The sequence below is a fragment of the Pan paniscus genome, chromosome 18 (genome assembly GCF_029289425.2).
Source record: "Pan paniscus chromosome 18, NHGRI_mPanPan1-v2.0_pri, whole genome shotgun sequence".
Taxonomy (NCBI): Eukaryota; Metazoa; Chordata; class Mammalia; order Primates; family Hominidae; genus Pan; species Pan paniscus.
In genome coordinates, this window is record NC_073267.2 from 59661493 (window position 1) to 59681507 (window position 20015).

At 41.0% G+C, this 20015-nt stretch overlaps 1 protein-coding gene across 5 annotated transcripts in view; it reads left to right on the forward strand.

Moving 5' to 3' along the window:
• TENT4B (terminal nucleotidyltransferase 4B) overlaps window positions 1-20015 on the forward strand; it is an 83226-nt gene that overhangs the window by 55893 nt on the left and 7318 nt on the right. For all 5 annotated transcript variants that reach the window (XM_034940126.3, XM_034940125.3, XM_055099536.3 and 2 more), the window contains 6 exons: window positions 6801-6924; window positions 9701-9747; window positions 11559-11679; window positions 13041-13148; window positions 17799-17927; window positions 18667-18880. In XM_034940126.3, the coding sequence (XP_034796017.3) occupies window positions 6801-6924; window positions 9701-9747; window positions 11559-11679; window positions 13041-13148; window positions 17799-17927; window positions 18667-18880 (743 nt within the window). The remainder of the gene's footprint in view (window positions 1-6800; window positions 6925-9700; window positions 9748-11558; window positions 11680-13040; window positions 13149-17798; window positions 17928-18666; window positions 18881-20015) is intronic.

Below are 20015 nucleotides of genomic sequence, written 5' to 3' on the forward strand. Positions count from 1 at the left end.
GTCTAGCTGGTAGCTGCAAGTATAGGAGGAGGCTGGATGTGTGCATGAGTTTCTTGGTAAAGATCCATCTGCAGTCTCCTGAAGATGTCACCCAGATTGCCCTGCCATCACCCCAGGGCCTTGAGTCACTCGCTTCTCTTGGTGTCTAGGCAGGCTTGAAGAAAATCAAACAGTACAAAATCATGCAAATTCAGACCTCTACTCCACCCCAGAGGAAAGTCCTGCTAGCAGTTTTTGTGTATTCTTCCAGAAATTTGCCTTGCAACGCCTTTGAGTATATAAATAATCCCAGAAAGGATGGGCCAGACACTAGCAGAAACTCACCACACACACTGCACTGGGCATGCAGAAACTTTGCAAAATGTACTGGTGTGTGCTGTCACTGCATTCCTGGGTTTGGAGGTCTTCTGTGTCCCCAGCTGTCAGTATTGCCCACAGGCTGACCACTGAGCTCCTTCCACAACCGGCCCATATCACCCTCTTTCGAAGTGTGTCTGCAAGGCTAGATTATTAGAGTAATTTAAGTGTTTCTGCTTTGTGTTTTCTTTAATGAATTTTTTTATGATGAAGTTCTTGTTTTAAAAATATACAGTGGTAATTAACATGTATGCATTTTTCTTAAAATGACCCCCCCAGTCCCTCTTCAGATGTGATCACTGTTAACAGTATCGTATATAGACCCTGTTCTGTGTGGGGCGGGCAGAGGGCTGGTTAGTGGGTGGAACATGCATACTCACAACCATATTTTTCACATGGAAAAATATAAAGGTGACAACAAATCTCCTGGACTATAATCTCATCAAGCAGACAATAATCTCTGTTTCAAAAGTGGACAAATACATGCTGATTTTTTTAAAAAAATTATAATAGTACAGAAAGATACAAAAAAAAAAAGTTAAAGTCTTCCTAACTCTCCTGCCTGTGCCCTCCCCTGGGCAAAAGTCCCTGTCCCTAAGGTAATATCTGTTAACAGTTCTCCTTCCAGAAAACTTGCAATGCAAATAGGAACATTTTGTGTGTCTGCCTCTGTGTGTATGTGTTTACATGTCTTTTTTTTTTTTTTTTTTTTTGGGACAGAGTCTTGCTCTGTTATCCAGGCTGGAGTGCAGTGGCATGATCTCAGCTTGCTGTGATCTCTGCCTCCCGGGTTCAAGTGATTCTCATGCCTCAGCCTCCCGAGTAGCTGGAATTACAGGCGCCTGCCACCACACCCAGCTAATTTTTGTATTTTTAGTAGAGATGGGGTTTCGCCATGTTGGCCAGGCTGGTCTGAAACTCCTGACATCAAGTGATCTACCCGCCTCAGCCTCCCAAAGTGCTGGGATTACAGGTGTGAGCCACTGCTTCTGCCCCTGCACATGTCTAACGCACACAAAAGAGATTCTGCTGAACACATTTTTTATGCTTTTTCTTTACAACTTAACATATTTGACAACTTTATCAGCTTATATAGCTTTACTTTATTTTTTTAAGAGGTTATTGGCTATAAAGGGAAAGTGCTTTATGGGTGCTTCTATTGTTATTTAATTGGATCCTGTTGATGGACATTGATATCATTTCTAAATTTTTTAGTATCCTAATTAATCCTGTGATGAGCATCCTTATACAGATATCCTTGTTCCCTCATGAAAATATTTCTGGAGGGTGGAAAGAAGGGAAATTTTAAAAATTATTTGTATAAACATTATCATTTGTTAGTAGAATGACCTCAGGAGAGATTGTAGTAATTTATACTTCCCCACATGCATATGAATGCCTTTTCAATATATTGTTTCAAAATTGGATATCATGAACCTTAAGAGATAAATATATATGTATGTTTTTTTTTTTTTTGGTGGGGGCATGTCCTGTCATTGACAGTTTTTTTGGTGGAGGGATGTCCTGTTATTGACAGTTATCGAATAGAACTTTGTCAGTTCCTTCATGTAAGGGATGAATTTGGTAATTAAACAGGTCTGACTTCAGTTATGGAACTGGGAAAGCTGGACCTTGATGTGGAGGTGGGCTCAGACATGCTGTGTCTGGGCAGGTTATCTCTTGGGAAGCAGTGTCATCCCTGAACAGAAACATGGATGAGCCGCAGGGGACGGTGCTGAGCAGAGGGGCTGGCCGTGGGTCATCTGCCTCCCTTGGCCTAGAAGGCACAAGGGAGCTTTCCACCTTGCCTTTGGTTTTGAGAATGCAGAAGCTACTAAGCAACTCACAGTGTGCCCAGGGTGGTCCAGCTGAAGGATGAGAAATGGTTCTTCCTTTTCCAGCCAAAGATCTTGAACCTCCCACCCCATGACAAGCATTATAAAATTCACATAATTTTGATAGGCTGGATTCCTTTTCTGTAGCAGATCTTTCCTCAGAACAGAAGTTTGTTTTTTTTTTTTAACCTAAATTACCTGTGAGTTTTATTTTTTAAATATGGAATCTGTTTTTTGGACACCTCCTTGTCATATTAAATGTTCTGTTATTAATTTTGAGATTTTAATGTAAATTTTACCCCAGCAAATTAATTTTGTTTCTCTTGCTCTCTCTCTCTCTCTTTTTTTTTTTTGGCATCCTTTCCCATTGTATAGTGGTGCTCATTTTATCATATTGCTTTTATATGACTTTTCCTTTGTGAACAGGGATCTTGTTCACTTTTCCTTTTTTAAAAATTTTTTTATTTTTTTGAGACGGAGTCTTGCTCTGTTGCCCAGGCTGGAGAACAGAGGCACAATCTCAGCCCACTGCAAGTTTTGTCTTCCGGGCTCAAGCGATTCTCCCACCTTAGCCTCTTGAGTAGCTGGGATTACAGGCGTGCACCATCACGCCTGGCTAATTTTTTTGTATTTTTGTAGAGATGGGGTTTCACTATGTCATCCAGGCTGGTCTCGAACTCCTGGACTCAAGCGATCCACCCGCCTCAGCCTCACAAAATGCTAGGGTTACAGGCGTGAGCCACTGTGCCCGAGCCACTTTTCCTTTTAACATAAAAACATTGATATCCTAGAGAGGGCACTGTATTTTGGGTACATACAGGTTCAGATCACGGAAGAGTTGTATTCTATACTTTTTTTTCATCATTCTTAGTTCAGTATGATGTATTTTATAATTTCATATGAGAAACTGTAACAATGGGCATGTGTCATCCAGCAATACCTACTCATAAATCATATTAAATTTTGATCCAAACATGGGAGAAACTGAAGTTTTCTCTGTGTACTTGGATGCTTTCAGAGACATAAAATTATATTACCATGTGAAAGCAAGCCTACAAAATTCCTCAGGTGGTCCACTCTGCCACTCAAATGAGAGCCAGACTTACAGTGCACACTCTACAAACGGACTTCCAGCTCGTCAGGGTATTTTAAGTGCCTGAATATGCAAGGCACTGTGCCAGTAAAATTACTCAGTCCTGAGGATAGAGCCTGTTAGAATTATTTTAAAATCTGTACTTGAAGTTTATTTCCTCAGTATTCCAAGATATTTTATCTGGTTGTTCTCTGAGTATTTCACACGTAGCTAGTTACATATAGGTGAGATGGTGATGCTTGTGCCTGGTGTGGATGAGAAACTGAGCCTGGCAGACCCGAGATTGGATTTCCTCTTCTGACTTTGCAAGTGTGGCTTTGCTTTAATAATAGCCCTCCTCTTTTTCTGTATTCCTCTTTTCCCCTTCCAGTGTGGCAAATATGCATCAATCAAAATACAATAACCTGTGGAACCATTTTTTCTAAAATAGGAAGGTGGTGCCATGGGCTATTGATTGTTGAGGGTAGTCTTCAGAGCCTGTCTTATAAATCTATAATAATTCCCCCCAAATTAATGTGCTAGTTAGAACCCTAGAATTGCAGCACTGAAAGTGAATTTTAGAATCTTTTCCAACTTTTTACCAAGTTCAGAAAGCCCTTTTATTGGACCTTTGTTTGCCTCATGGTCATCTGGTTTCTTTATGCTGGTAGTAACAGGAACCTTACTAACCTACAAGGTGACCCAGTCCATCCTGGGCAGCTGTGATCATTGGAAAGCTCTGAATCATTCATCTGGAAGCTGCCTGTGGCAGAATAGTACAGAACATATGCATTGCACACACTACAAAACTGCTTTAAATAAGTGTTCCTTTTCATTGTTAGATGGAAGTGACCCAGGGCAAGGATCATGTTTTATGAGCCAGTTTTCTCCTAGTGCCTTGAACATAGGCACTTGGTAGTGTTTAGAGAATGAATTCTTCTTTTTTTTTTTTTTTTTTTTTTTTGAGACAAAGTCTCACTCCATTGCCCAGGCTGGATTGCAGTGGCACGGTGTCAGCTCACTGCAGCCTCTACCTCCCAAGTTGAAGTGATTTTTGTGCCTCATCCTCCCGAGGAGCTGGAATTACAGGCATGCGCCACCACACCCAGCTAATTTTTATATTTTTAGTAGAGATGGGGTTTTGCGTGTTGGCCAGATGGTCTCCAACTCCTGGCCTCAGGCGATCTGCCTGCCTCAGCCTCCCAAAGTGCTGAGATTACAGGCGTGAGCCACTGCGCCTGGCCAGAGAATGAATTCTTAATAAGTTTCTTATGACTTCAGATTGACTGGCAGTTGTGCTAAATATTTTTTGCCTTTATTTGAATTAGAAAATTCGTAAGGGGGCCTTGAGAGTAGATGCAGTCACATTTAGGAGATTTTTCCCCCCCATTGGTTAAAATGCAGTTTTTCTATGGATCTGTTTTAGAACTACAGATAAACTCTCATCACTCACAGCAGACTACGCAATGAGATAAGAAGCAGTCCATTTGTTCTGTCGTTTATTCATGGCCCTCATCTTTGCCAGCCAACCTGTGCAGAAGAGCACAGCAAAGCATAAGCTTCCTAACAGCTATTCCCATTCAGCTGCTGTCTTCAAGAAGCAGAAGGGTTTAGATAACCTTAGAGAACATAATCAAACCTGGGAAACTCAAATCAAAACAAAACTTCGAAACGGAAGTTGAAGGTCCTGAGGTACCCAGAGGCATAGCAAGGAAAACGTCCCCACTGGGATATCTTCTGGATTCACCTACAGACCTCTCTGGAGTTTTAAGATCCACTTTTTATGACATATTGCATAGCAAACAGGCCGAACGCTGTTGTAAATCATCCTCTACGAAAGGCCCAGGTTTTGAAACTGAAGGCCTGAAAAGGCTCCTGCTTACCAGCTGTGTGCTGTACCTGACACACTGAAGCCTGAGAGTGCCAGTCACCTGTCAGAGGGAACACAGCTGCCCTCAGGCAGAACCTGAGTCTAGAACTCAAGGTTTTTGACTCTTAGGCTAAAAATAAAAAATCAGAAGGAGGAACTATGGATTGCTTAATCAGTCACATTTTCACTTTCTAAGGTTTCTTGTAGCAAAAGTTATAGTCTTTGGGGATTGGGATGTAGACACTTTTTTTTCCTTCCCTAAAACAAATTTTGGCCTGCCAGTTTTTCCAGCTTCCTGCTCTGGACCCTGAAGTTGCCACGCAGTTGCAGACATGCTCCTCCTTCAAGGCTCTGTTAAGCTGTGGCTGCCCTTCCTTACCACTGCTGTGCCCCAGGCCAAACCCCCTGCCCCTCCTTCCCCTAAGGCACTTTGCACCTGTTGCTCCGAGCCTTCTGGTCTATCCCAGTTGGTAGAGTCCCTGTGCTTACCTCTGTGGCTCAGTCCTCGTGGGTGGTCAGTGCTCTGGGGAAGGCGAGCTGACCACTTCACTTTCCCTTCCCAGCCATAGCTCTTCACAGCCTCACCAACTTAGAAAGGAATGCTGCTTTTCTCTCTGTCCCCCGTCCTGACTATGTTCAAGTCATTGCTCAGCCCAGTGAGTTTGTCCTTTCTTCCAGACCAGTAGTTTTCCCCCAGTCCCTCAGGCTTCAGCCCTTGAAGGCATCCTTAGCCCCCCACCACCATGATAGTCAGGCGCTGCGCCTATCCACAGGGTGTGGGTATGTGTGTGTGTTTTGTTTCTGGAGCCCATTCCTTTCCTTCCACCATCCTCTAGGCCTTCATCCAATCCTTTTGCAGCTCAGTGATTCATGACTTTTCCCTGCATCCAGTCTAGTCTCTTTGCTGGTCCATTGTTTCCATAGTTGCCAGTTTAATCTTCTTAAAATGCTGCATTTTTGAAGTCAGTCTCTTTTGGTCCCTCTCAGAAACATTTAAATAGCTATCTGTTGCCACAGGGGGAAAGCTTGAACCTCTTAGCCAGTCATTCAGAGCCTGCCCTCTGCTGGGGCCTGCTTTCCTCTACAGATGCTTCTCCCACTCTGCCTGCCACAGCCCTTGTAGCTGGCTGATTGCCCTGTACCTCGCAGGCTCTGGAAGTCTTCAGCTCCTTCATGGAGCCTTTGCCAGCCATTCTTTTCAAGACTTTGCTGTTGTTCACTGCCTGATTTGTTCATTTGACACTTAATTCACTGAGCAAACATTATGAAAGATGTACTGTTTGCTACTGTGAGGAATGGATCCCCAAGAGATAAGAGGGTCAGTCCCTACTGCCAGGAAACTTGCCTGTGTCACCTGGGTTCAGTATCTTGTGTCTATTAGATCAGAAGTGGAAAGGCAGAGGCCAGCCCGTATGCTTATTTTATTTTATTTAAATCACCAGCACCCCAGCAAGTGTTTTGCACAGGAAATTTCTCATTATTTAATTATTTTGGGTTTTTTGATTAAATTCTGTACATTCCCCTTTTAGCTTATCTTGAGTTATAACATTAAAATTAAGGTAGTCATCAGCTGAATTATAAGACTTAATTAGATAAGATTATTTAAGATAGTGATTTCTCATTAGATTGGCCCTGTTCATATTAACTTTTCTGTTTTTTTCTTCAGTCTGCATGAAGAAATCAGTGATTTTTATGAATACATGTCTCCAAGACCTGAAGAGGAGAAGATGCGGATGGAGGTGGTGAACAGGATCGAGAGTGTAATTAAGGAGCTCTGGCCCAGCGCTGACGTGAGTCCCTTCCTGGGTAGCCTATGCTTCGGACAGTCCTTGTCCACGGGCTAGAAGCCTATCTGCTGGTATCTCATGCTAGTCCTCACATGCAAGTAGAAGTGCTCTGTAGAGTTGTGGTCTAATTAAATTTTAAAGGCAAACAATTTTCTGCAGTCTTTAGAATTGAGGCTTCCTAACTATTTTCATTGGATTGGATGACTAACAACTTTTTTTTTTTTGTAGTGCTAATAGCAACTACTAAAGGCAAGCTATCCTTAGAAATTACTAGTGTAAGGAGAAGAAAGACAAATCAAACCTCATTGTTGTAGTGGTCTGTTATTGGATATGATATATCAAAATCTCATTACTACTTAGTTCCAGCCTGCCAGGGTAAACATTATATAATTGTTTACAGCTGAATGAAAATGTCAAGTAAGAACTTTTGTCACTTGAAGTTCATTTCCTTTGGCTAATGCACGCATAAGTCTTTTCTTATTTCTTTCCTGAAATTGCCATTTTTCATCTCTCTCAGACCAGCTAATTGCCTTTTAGACAGCTCCCAGTCAGTGAACAAAATGATTACTCAGGATTTCTTCTTGGCTTATTTGTCGTTTTTGTTACTGGTACCAAGTCTTTTGTTTTTTGTTTTTGAGATGAGGTCTCACTCTGTTGCTGAGGCTGGAGTGCAATAGTGCGATCACGACTTACTGCAGCCTCGATTTCCTGGGCTCAGGTGATCCACCTCAGCATCCCGAGTAGCTGGGACTGCAGGTGCACGCCACCACACTTAGCTAATTTTTGTATTTTTTTGTAGAGACTGAGTCTCACTATGTTGCCCAGGTTGGTCTTGAACTCCTGGGTTCAAGCAATGTGCCCGCCTTGGCCTCCCAAAGTGCTAGGATTACAGGTGTGAGCCACCACACTTGGCCTGTTACTGGTACTAAGTTAATACGTCACTTTTTAGGGCACTTTGAGGGCCTGTTCTACAATTTTGTGTATGCAAAGAAGTACGCAAAATAATACTAATAAAATCCATTACTTTGTGTTTGTAGCTTTTCTTCAGGCACTGTCCTGGGTGGTGGTGGGAAGCTAGGGAAGGTTTTTTTCCAATTGGCAAAACAAAGAAGTTTCATTGTATGTAAAACTTGCAAGTATATGACAGTATGTATATGACACTGTAGGTAAAGGGAAAAGGCAAGGGTACTAATGTTTTATGAGCAATGACCATACATCGCATTCTTTCTCCTATGTGATCCAAATCAGTGGTTCTCAGCTAGTGGTTATTTTGTTCTCCAGGGGGCATTTGGCAATGTCCGAGACATTTTTGATTGTCCTGACTGGGTACGCACTGCTAGTACCTAGTGGGTAGAGGCCATGGATGCCATCAGCCATTCTATGATGAACAGTATAGGCCCTTACAACAAAGAATTATCCACCCCCAAATGCCAATGTTGAGAAGCCGTGATCTAACTTAACCCTTATCTTTCTTAGGTGGAGGTTGATTATCTATCTCTCTCTCTTTCTCTCCAGCCAGCCAGGCAGCCATCATCTGTCTACCTACAGATGAGGAACATGAGCTTGTGGCTAGGTTCCCAGGTCCATCTCGCCTCAGAGGTTGAACTGGTTTCACTGTTTATCATTTTTTTCCCCCGAGATGGAGTCTCGCTCTGTCGCCCAGGCTGGAGTGCAGTGACATGATCTCAGCTCACTGCAGCCTCTGCCTCCCAGGTTCAAGAAATTTTCCTATCTCAGCCTCCCAAGTAGCTGGGATTCAGGCGCCCGTCACCACACCTGGCTGATTTTTGTAATTTTAGTAGAGATGGGATTTCATCATGTTGGCCAGGCTGGTCTTGAACTCCTGACCTCAGGTGACCCACCTGCCTTGGCCTCCCAAAGTGCTGGGATTACAGGCGTGAGCCACTGTGCCCGGCCTATCCTTTTTTTATTACAATTACCTGCATACATATTTCTGCCTGAGTTCCACCGTTCTCCATGGGTTGAGATGGAATGCATCCCAGTTTTATGCCACAGCATGATGTTACCTGATGTTCTTTGTGGAATTGACCTAAAGGCCCTCACTTGCCCTACAGTTAAAGTAGTCTGATCCCAATTTAGTAATCTATTCGAAGACTCCTGCTTAGAGAACAAAAATGAAGGATTTGTGATTGTGTCTCTGGATAATGAGGGAACATTAGTGATCTGAACTGCTTCTGAAAGTTTCCTGTGGTTGGCTTTCTGTATCCACAGGTACCACACCTCCATATTAAACCAACAGTGGATTGAAAATATTCAGAAAAAACTATAAAAATAACAATGTACCAATAAAAACAATACAAATTATTTTAAAAATACAGTATAACAACTATTTAGATAGCATTTACATCTTACTTGGTATTATAGGTATTATAAGTAATCTAAAGATGATGTAAAGTACATGGGAGGACTAGCATAGGTTATATGCAAATACTCTACCATTTTATAGCAGGGACTCGAGCATCTTCAGATTTTGGCATGGTGGGACTGGAACCAATCTCCTGCCGATACCAAGGGACAACTGTATTTTGGTCTATGTGTTTCATATTGAACCAGATAAGTTTAAATTATATTCAGAATGTCTGCTTGTGAAACAGAATCCCCGCTTCATGAAGCTTGGGGTTAGAAAAAAATGCTCTTGTCATACCAAAAAGTACCAGTAGAGGGTAGCAAAAACTGACATTTCTCCATATCTTGGTGACTCAATATAATAACAACTTCTGATAACTCAATATAATAACAACTTCTTTTTCTGTTTCAGGTCCAGATATTTGGAAGTTTTAAAACTGGACTTTATTTACCTACTAGGTTAGTACACTCATGAATCTTTCAAAGGACTTTTCTTAGAGTGTATTCATTTTGGCTGTCAAATTTGTAAGGAGTAGAAACAAAACAAATTTATAAAACAAAATGGGGCTGGGCATGGTGGCTCATGCCTGTAATCCTAGCACTTTGGGAGGTCAAGGAGGGCGGATCATTTGAGGTCAGGAGTTCAAGACCAGCCTGGCCAACATGGTAAAACCCCATCTCTACTAGAAATACAAGAATTAGCCAGGCGTAGCGGTGCGCACCTGTAATCCCAGCTACTCAGGAGGCTGAGGCAGGAGAATTGCTTGAACCCGGGAGGTGAAGGTTGCAGTGAGCCGAGATCGCGCCACTGCACTCCAGCCTGGGCGACAGAGCAAGACTCTGTCTCAAAAAATAAGTAAGTAAATAAATAAAGGATTTACCAGCATTTAATTTGATTTACCTTGAAGTAGAATATCACTTCACATCATCTTACCAAGACATAGATGGTACAGAGAGATGGAAAAGGGATCATGTTGCAATGGAGTCAATTAGTTACTAATTTTAGAAATTGACTGCCTGGCAGAGTATTGCTCAGTCCCATAACTTAACCCACTGACACAGATGTTAATGTAGTATCATGATAAAATGTCTGATTATATATCCTCTTGAATGTGAGTTCCCGCTGTCTTGCTCACTCACTCTTACACTCACTCTCGCTTTCAAATTAAGAACTCATTCTACTAGTTATGGCTCCAGCATCCTGATCCAGAAATTCAGGGTACAGATCTCTTCTCTGAGAAAGATCTTGGCCTTTCAGGACTGTTGTTCAGTTTCAGTCTTCTCAAATGAGACCTCTTGTGACGCACAGCCTTGGAGGCTCTCTTTTGGGAAATGATAATGTTTCTCCAAAGGGTGAATACTTGCTCTCTAAGAATTGAAATTGTTTGAACATTCCATCATGGTTATTATTATTATTACCGTAAATTTTAATCTCTCCAGAATAAAGTCAGCATCATGTTTTTCCATTTGAGCTTGATTTGGTATACTTTACCCCAACTTAATAAAGTGTGCTGAAGTGGATGGACCCTGGCAATTTCCGTTCTTCTCATAGATGCCCTTGGCCTGCAAAAGTCATAAAATACTCAACTTCGAGTTAATATTTCTTATTTAGGTTGTCAGCATCAGTAAAACATGAAAAATCACTCTTTCTTAAAAAATTTAATTAAATTTTATGAATAGGTAGTACATTCACATAGTTCACATTTGGAAAAGGCACAAAAATCAATACAGGGAAAAGTCTCAGTCCCACCTCTGCCCCCTGGTTCTCCTTGGAACAGCCGCTTTTACCAGTTTCTCACATATCCTTTCAGAGATATCTGTGCATATAAAAGGACATGTGTGTATATTAACACAAATGGTAGCATGCTGGATACCTGTTCTGCATCCAGCTTAAAGCACTTCATAATATTTCTGAGTCGCAATTAATCTCATCCAGATAGGAAAATCATTACGTCTAGTACCACAAGCGTTTATTAAAGAAAATACGTGAAGTGCTTTTTGTTTTTTTTTCTTTGAGGTTTTACTTCTTTCAAAATCACCCTATTTCCTGAGGCCTGAATTCTGTGAAATGACTGGGAGGAGGAGTTTGTTAAAATCAACAACTACTATTTCCCTTCTCCACAAAACCATTATCACCAACACATTTAGTCTTCGTTGGCCAGGGTGGGAAATAGGTTTTAATTGTACTAATGAAGTCTATAAGCATGAGTGTCAGTTAAAACAAGTTTCCAACTTCTTCCGACCCTCTTGTATATGTATTCTGTGTTCAGTGACATCGACCTAGTGGTGTTTGGGAAGTGGGAGAACCTACCCCTCTGGACTCTGGAAGAAGCTCTTCGGAAACACAAAGTCGCAGATGAGGATTCGGTGAAAGTTTTAGACAAAGCAACTGTAAGTTCTGCAGCATTTCGTATTAAAATCCTTAGTTATTTACCTATGAAACTTGAGTTAAAATTAAAGTTTGGTGAGCACAGTTGCATTGCAAGTGAGTGATTCTTTCATTTTGTTAATGTCACCGTGCTTGCACATAAAACGTTTTCTGGTTGTCCACACTGGAGTGTGACCATACAATCTCGGCTCGCTACAACCTGTGCCTCCTCAGCTCAAGTGATCCTTCTACCTCAGCCTCTTGGGGAGCTGTACTACAAACACAACCTGCCATGCCTGGCTAATTTTTTTGTATTTTTTGTAGAGATGGGGTTTCACCGTGTTACCCAGACTGATCTCCAACTCCTGGGCTCAAGTGATCCACCCACCTCTGCCTCCCAAAATGCTGGGATTACAGGCGTGAGCCACTGCACCTGGCCTGCATTTCTTTTCACAGCAGCAAAATATGCAATTTTATTATACACAGTACTCACTGTAGAGATTTTTGTTTGTTTTATTCATTTTTTTTAGAGAGATACAGTCTCACTATGTTGCCCAGGCTGGTCTCTAACTCCTGGACTCAAGTGATCCTCCCACCTCAGCCTTATGTGTATCTGGGACTAAGGCGCACCCTACCACGCCCTGCTTATTTAAAAAAAATTTTTTTTGTAGAGATAGGGTCTCCCTGTATTGCCCAAGTTAGACCATTTTTTTAAAAGAACTGCTGATAGCTCATGTAAATAATCCTGTCAGTTTGTTAGAATAATTTTTATATTTTATCTTGTCAGGTTGTTTTTTGGGCTATTTGCAAAACTGACCAGTAATGCAAGTGGGTTGTAGTGTACACCTTAAGAATCCAGCAATTTTCTTATTAGAAACAGTTTGATGATACAAAACATTTAATACCTGGCATTCATAGTTCTTCATCTTATACTCAGAAAGTGTTCTCCAAATTATTGAGGAAGGTTTTTGTTCATTTTAAAATTATCATTATAACTATATGTCAACTAATAAATGAGATGATGGGCATATTAATTTACTGAACTGTAGTAATCACTTCACTGTGTATATCAAGATAAGTATATCAAAACATGTACACCTTAAATATAAACAATAAAAATAAATAATAAAAAATTGGACACCAAACAAAATTCTCGGTTGATAGAAATTATACTGTAATATACTGTATGGGACCCAGTGCTAAATATGCAGCATATAGTATTTGTAGCAGACCAGGTTTACTGGGGTGTGCCATATTTAGAATACTCAGTGTTCTTATGCTCTCATGAGATGATGGAGACCTCATGTCTAGTAGGCTTCCATCCCCTGATTTTATCATTTAATCTGGTTAAAGCATTTACATTTTACCTTTCTTCTCTTTATAGGTACCTATTATTAAATTAACAGATTCTTTTACTGAAGTGAAAGTTGATATCAGCTTTAATGTACAGAATGGCGTGAGAGCAGCTGACCTCATCAAAGATTTTACCAAGGTCAGAGAATTTAGCGTTTATACAACAAAACTATTAGAAACGTAATTTTAAGATTCTGTTGTGGTGGTGTTCTAATATTTTTATATGCATGTTGCTGTCTCTCTCTCTCTCTCTCTTTTAAATAGAGCTAGGGTCTCACTCTGTCACCTAGGCTGGAGTGCAGTGGCTGGATCATGGCCCGCTGCAGCCTCAAACTCCTGGGTTCAAGTGGTCATCTCACCTCAGCCTCCCAAGTAGCTGGGACTACAGACGTGAGCCACTACACCTAGCTATTTTTTGTATTTTTTTTTCTTTTTAGTGTTGGGGTCTCGCTGTGTTGGCCAGGCTGGTCTCTAACTCCTGGCCTTAGCCTCCCAAAGCACTGGGATTACAGGCATGAGCCACCATGCTCAGCCTGCACCTTACTTTTGTATGCAATGGTTTTGCTTTCTTTGAATCTGCTTGTAATGATCAGTGATTAACTTATAATGTGACCTCAAGTAAGAATTAAAAGTTGAGAAAGCTTTTGAAGAAATTGTCTGCTCTAGATCCTTCCTTGTAGAGACAGAAGAGATGGAATTCTACTACACAGTTGATTCCATCTGTTTTTAACCTTCAGGAGTTCAGATTAAGAACCTTTCCTTTAACCCATTTCCCATATGCCCCAAGAATACTGTGCGGGCAGTGAGCTGCACTTTTTTTTTTTCTTTTTTCGAGGCAGAGTCTCTCTCTGTCACCCAGGCTGGAGTGCAGTGGCACGATCTTGGTTCACTGCCACCTCCGCCTCCCGGGTTCAAGCAATTCTTCTGCCTCAGTCTCATGAGTACCTGGGACTTGTGCCTGGGACGAGTACCAGGCACCTGCCACCATGCCTGGCTAATTTTTGTATTTTTATTAGAGATGGGGTTTCACCATATTGGCCAGGCTGGTCTCGAACTCCTGACCTTGTGATCCGCCTACCTCGGCCTCCCAAAGTGCCTGGATTACAGGCGTGAGCCACCGTGCCCGGCTGTACTTTTTTTTTTTTTTCTAAACAGGAAATAGGTTAAGAGTTTTAAGAGCCTTTTCTAGATTTCAATCCCTAAATTACCTTTAAGGTGTTTCCTACAGGCTTCCTTACTTCTGTTTTGAAATTATTTAAGTTTATTTCTATTCTGTTTTCTTCCAAGATAGAGAAGAATTTGTCACCATCATCTGTGGAACATTTTACATACTTAGGTAGTTGTCAGCTTTCTCACCTCTAACCTAAGCCATTAACTCCTTTGGCTTCTGTTAGAATATTCACAATTTTTTTTTTCTCTAGCAGCTCTAAAGTTTCTATTTCTTCTTTTTTGTTTTTTAAGAAAAAAATGTTAACTACTTGATGTTACAAGCATTATCATCTTGCATAAATGTATGGAAGACAGAAAAGCAGAAAAATAAAAGAAATATTATCCATAATCCCACTATATTGGGTGTGTGTGTGTCTGTCTGTCTGTCTAATATTTTCTTTTTCTGGAAAAAACTTTTAAAAATTGAAATTCATATGCATGATAACATTCATCAGTATAAAGAGACAGTGTAAAGTGAGTCACCCTTACACCATAGATACTTAGATCATTTTTACAGAATTTCTCATTGCCAATTATTGTTTTTTGCATTGCTTTTTTATGTTCTTTAAAATTATAAGCAAAAGGAGTAGCACATTATACACACATTGCATTATACCTTCATAAAAACTTAATGTTTTGGAGGTTTCTTCCATATTAGCACATACAGGCTTGCTTTATTCTTTTTGTTGGTTACACAGGCAGTAGTCTTTTATAAGGCTGTGACTGCTTGATTTAGCAGTTCTTCAGTATTCTTCCAGTTTTCTTTTGCTATTAGAAAAAGGGATTGACGAATATACTTCCATACATGCATCTTGCTTTACACATGCAAAATGTTTGTAGAAAGATTCCCAGAAGCAAAATTTTGAGGTCGAAGGGTATATCCAGATAAAATTCTGTTGGATATTTCCCTAATTATTTATTCTTTCATATTCTCATTTTCTCTCTCTCCCTCCCCCTTTTCTTCTCCCTCCCCCTCTTCCTCTATCCCTTCCTTTCCCTTTTCTCTCTTTTTCTTTCCCTCCCTTTTCTTTTCTCTTTTCTCTTCTTCCTTTTTCTTCCTTCCCCTTTCCCTTTTCCTTCCTTCTTCTTCCTTTTTTTCCTTTCTTTCATTTTTTGACACCGAGTCTCACTCTGTTACCCAGGCTAGAGCGCAGTGATCATGGCTCACTGCAGCCTCGGCCTCTTGGGCTCAAGTGATCCTCCCACCTTGGCCTGAGTATCTGGGATCACAGGCTTGCCCACCACACCTGGCTAACTTTTTTTTTTATTTTTATTTTTTGAGATGGAGTCTCACTCTGTTGCCCAGGCTGGAGTGCAGTGGCGCGATCTTGGCTCACTGCAACCTCCGTCTCCCAGGTTCAAGTGATTCTCCTGCCTTAGCCTCCTGAGTAGCTGGGATTAGAGGCGCACACCACCACGCTCAGCTAATTTTTGTATTTGTAGTAGAGATGTGGTTGCACCATGTTGGCCAGGGTGGTCTCAAACCCTGACCTCAGGTGATCCGCCCTCCTCAGCCTCCCGCAGTGCTGAGATTACAGGCGTGAGCCACCGAGCCCGGCCACTTTTTTATTTTATTTTTTAAGTAGAGATGAGGTCTTGCTATGTGGCCACTTTTTTTTTCTTTTTTTTTAAGTAGAGATAAGGTCTTGCTATGTTGCCCAAGCTGTTCTTAAACTCCTGGGCTCAAGCAGTCCTCCTTCCTTGACCTCCCAAAGTGTTGGGATTACAGGCATGAACCACCACACCTGACCCCTAATTGTTCTTTGAAAGGGAACTGTATCTAGACTGACTTAACCACCATGTTTTGTTTTGTTTTTTGAGACAGAGTCTTGCTCTGTCACTCAGGCTGGAGTGCAATGGTGTGATCATGGCTCATTGTACCCTCCGCCTCCCGAGTTCAAACGATTCTTGTGCCTCAGCCTCCAGAATAGCTGGGACTACATACGTGTGCCACCACGCCGGGCTAATTTTTGTATTTTTAGTAGAGATGGGGTTTCTCCATGTTGGCCAGGCTGGTCTTGAACTCCTGACCTCAAGAGATCCACCCGCCTCAGCCTCCCAGAGTGCTGGGATTACAGATGTGAGCCACCGTGCCCAGCCCACAATGTTTAAAAATACTTATTTCTCCATATTTTTGTTCTTTCCTATGCTTGCTTAGTTTGATACAATTTGCAAAAGTATAAGCTTTTTTTTCTTTTTTATAGAAGCCATGCGTGTTCATTGTAGGACATCTAGAAAACAGAGATAAGAGTAAAGAAAAAAAAAATGGAAATCACCGGCCAGGTGCTATGTTTCACACCTGTAATCCCAACACTTTGGGAGGCCCAGACAGGCAGATCATTTGAGCTTAGGAGTTCAAGACCAGCCCGGGCAATGTGGTGAAACCCTGTCTCTACAAAAATACAAAAATTAGCTGGGCGTGGTGGGCTGAGGTGGGAGGATCACTTGAGCCCAGGAGCTGGAGATTGCAATGAGCCAAGATTGTGCTACTGTACTCCAGCCTGGGTGACAGAGTGAGGGGGAAAAAAATGGAAATCACTAGTAATTTTACCACCCTAAGTAATAATAGCTGTTAAGACTTCTTTGAAGATGTTGTGCCTGCTTTGTTTCCCTCCGTGGCCCCAGCCTATGGCATGGTTTACAGAGGAGTGAATGAATATGTGCACAGCAAAAGGTGGACTCATTCTGTACATACCTGCCCACTCAGGTGTTCTCTCGGGTAGCCCTGCCTCATTCCCTGTGAAGCGTGGAAGGGAGGGGTGGTCTGTGTGTAGTCATCAGCCCATGTGCAAGTCAGCAGGCAGGACTCTTGTTTGCCCCAGGGCTGTGGCAGAATAATCTAAAGGTCGCTAGTCTACAGTGGTACATCACCAAGAAAAGTGATTCTTAAAAATCTCACTGATTTAGTGCTTTAAGATGTTGGTTACTTTGTCCTTGTACTCTTTCTATTCTCTGTTTACAAATGAATATTAGAGGGTCATGGTCACAAATGAGCATCATCAGTTACATGCTGTTAGTGTTTCTGTCCTATAGCAAGTACTTTTTTTTTTTTTTTTGAGATGGAGTCTTGCTCTGTCACCCAGGCTGGGGTGCAATGGCACGATCTCGCCTCACTACATCCTCTGCCTCCCGGGTTCAAGTGATTCTCCTGCCTCAGCCTCCCAAGTAGCTGGGATTACAGGCTCCCACCACCACTCCTGGCTATTTTTTGTATTTTTAGTAGAGATGGGCGTTTCACCATGTTGGCCAGGCTGGTCTCGAACTCCTGACCTCAGGTGATCTGCCCGCCTTGGTCTCCCAAAGTGCTAGGATTACAGGCATGAGCCACCATGCCCAGCCCTGTAGCAAGTACTTAGATACTATTATTCATTTGTACATGTCTTACAATTTAGGTATAAGGGGAGAACCATTCATTACCTATAGTTTACTTTTTTTTAATAGCTTACTCTTAAAATAGAAAATTAAGTATGTTGTATATCTCTACCAAATTTTATAATGTAAGGACCAATTTATGCCCCTCTTAATGCTTAGATCTGTTGCTGATACAGGAATTCATTGAAAATACAATTTTCTTTTTCAGAAATATCCTGTATTGCCATACTTGGTTTTAGTATTGAAACAATTCCTATTGCAGAGGGACCTTAATGAAGTATTTACAGGTGGAATTGGTTCTTATAGTCTCTTTTTAATGGCAGTCAGTTTCCTTCAGGTAAGTCATATGGGTATAGCATGCTAGTGCACACTAAAAGCAAAAGTGATCAATCAGCTGGGAAACATTTTGGAAAAAATCGAAATCAACCTGTAATTGCATTGCTTTCCTTGATTACTTAACGGCTTTTCCCTTTAAACTGGGTACATTTTATCATTTAGCAAATATGTATTTTTAAATTCCTATGAAAGAATATTTTTGGTTTTAAATCCCATACATTCTAGTATTTTTGAGACTTTTCACTGCAAATTTTAACATGCAAAATGTACGGCCTGGTTTCCATAAGCATAAATAGTATAAATGCCAACAATAAGAATGTCTTCTAAGCAGCTAAATCTTGTAAGTTTAGTTGGAACTGAGACCAGCTATTTGGGTAAGCGAATTAGAGTCTTAGTATTGTAAGTGGGTATGTTTATGTGGCGCAGGGTTGCCAACTGCCTGAGTCTATTCGTGAGTCAGAACGACTTTGCTGATGTGTTGGGCCAAGCCAGCCCTGGTTGGCAGCCTGGTGCAGCCGTAAAATTCAGCCTTACAAACAGTCTCCCGCCATTCCCGCACCATGGGACTTTAGTGTTGTGTGTAACAACAGTATAACCTGCTGTTAGCCCATTATCAACTGACTGCTATGCTAAACCAAAATTATAATAATATTGCTTGTAGAAGTTAGAATATAATTTATTCCCCCTCTCCTTGATAATTTAGCAAAAATCCAATATAATTTCTTCTTTTCTGCTTTTAGTTACATCCCAGGGAAGATGCTTGCATCCCCAATACAAACTATGGTGTTCTCTTAATAGAATTTTTTGAATTATATGGACGACACTTCAATTATTTAAAGACTGGCATCCGGATAAAGGATGGTGGTTCATATGTGGCCAAAGATGAAGTACAGAAAAATATGCTAGATGGCTACAGGCCATCAATGCTTTATATCGAAGATCCTTTACAACCAGGTATTGAAATTAGGTAAATTTGTGGGCATTCAAAGAGAGGGCACTGTCAGTCACCTTATTATACTTTAAATTCTCTTTAGATGAAAAATGAAGGAACAACTTCTAATTGTTATTCTTTTTTCATCGAAATATTTCATGAGCAAACATACTAAAATAAACAGACACAGACAATAGAAAAACACCTTGGAGACTTCCAGATAAGTAGGGAGTAGAATCTGTTTAACCCTAAAAGCATAGTAGAAAAGGCATTCACTTATTTGGATGGGTTCATGTTTGGTGGCTATTTCTCCTTCTTGGGTCCTTATTGCCTTGATTACAACCAATTGTCAGCAATTAATGAGGCTTTAATGAGATGATTCTGAAGTCCTGAGAGGCAGCAAGCACAGTAATATATCTTTGAATTCATGAGCAGAAGGGTGCAAGGAGACAATGTATTTTCTTTTTGAATTTCTCCTTTCCTGTTTGATTTTGCATGTCTCTTTGTGCTTTTTCCAGCTTCATGTGGGCTTGAAAGTAAGCAGAAAGTAAATTCCTTCCATGCTTTTTTGAAGTTCTGTTTGCTTGCTTGTGTCCTGATTTTTCTGAGCAATATTTTTTCTTGATATAATTGTAAAATAGATTCTGCGTTATTGGACTTCAGTGGAAGTGCTTTTAGTCATTTGCTTTAATGTGTAAACTTTGAAAATGAGTAAGGAAAGGGGGTGAAGAGATACAGTAGTTGCCTAGGAACCATTTTCTGGCCTATTGAGCTGCCTTATAAACATTAATAGTTCTATGTGTTTATTCATTGAGGAAACATTACACTGATTGGGAGCCTGCTCTGTTCAAAAGTATTGGGCCAAAGGACACGAAGACTTTTCAGCAAGACGATCCTTGCTTTTTAGGGGCTCATAATTTAGAGTGAGAAATGGATATATAGCTAATATAAACCCAAAAAATATAGAAGTATTTCTGATGTAACTTGGGGTTTCACTCTTAGGAGTGAACAGGGCACTATTTCTTTTGTTTGCATAACTGTTTATGTATGGAATGGGATAATTCTTGATGGGCCAGAATACATTCCGGCAACTGATACACCATAATGAAGTACCAACTGCATGATTCACATATTCAGAGACTGGGGAGCTTTGGGGAC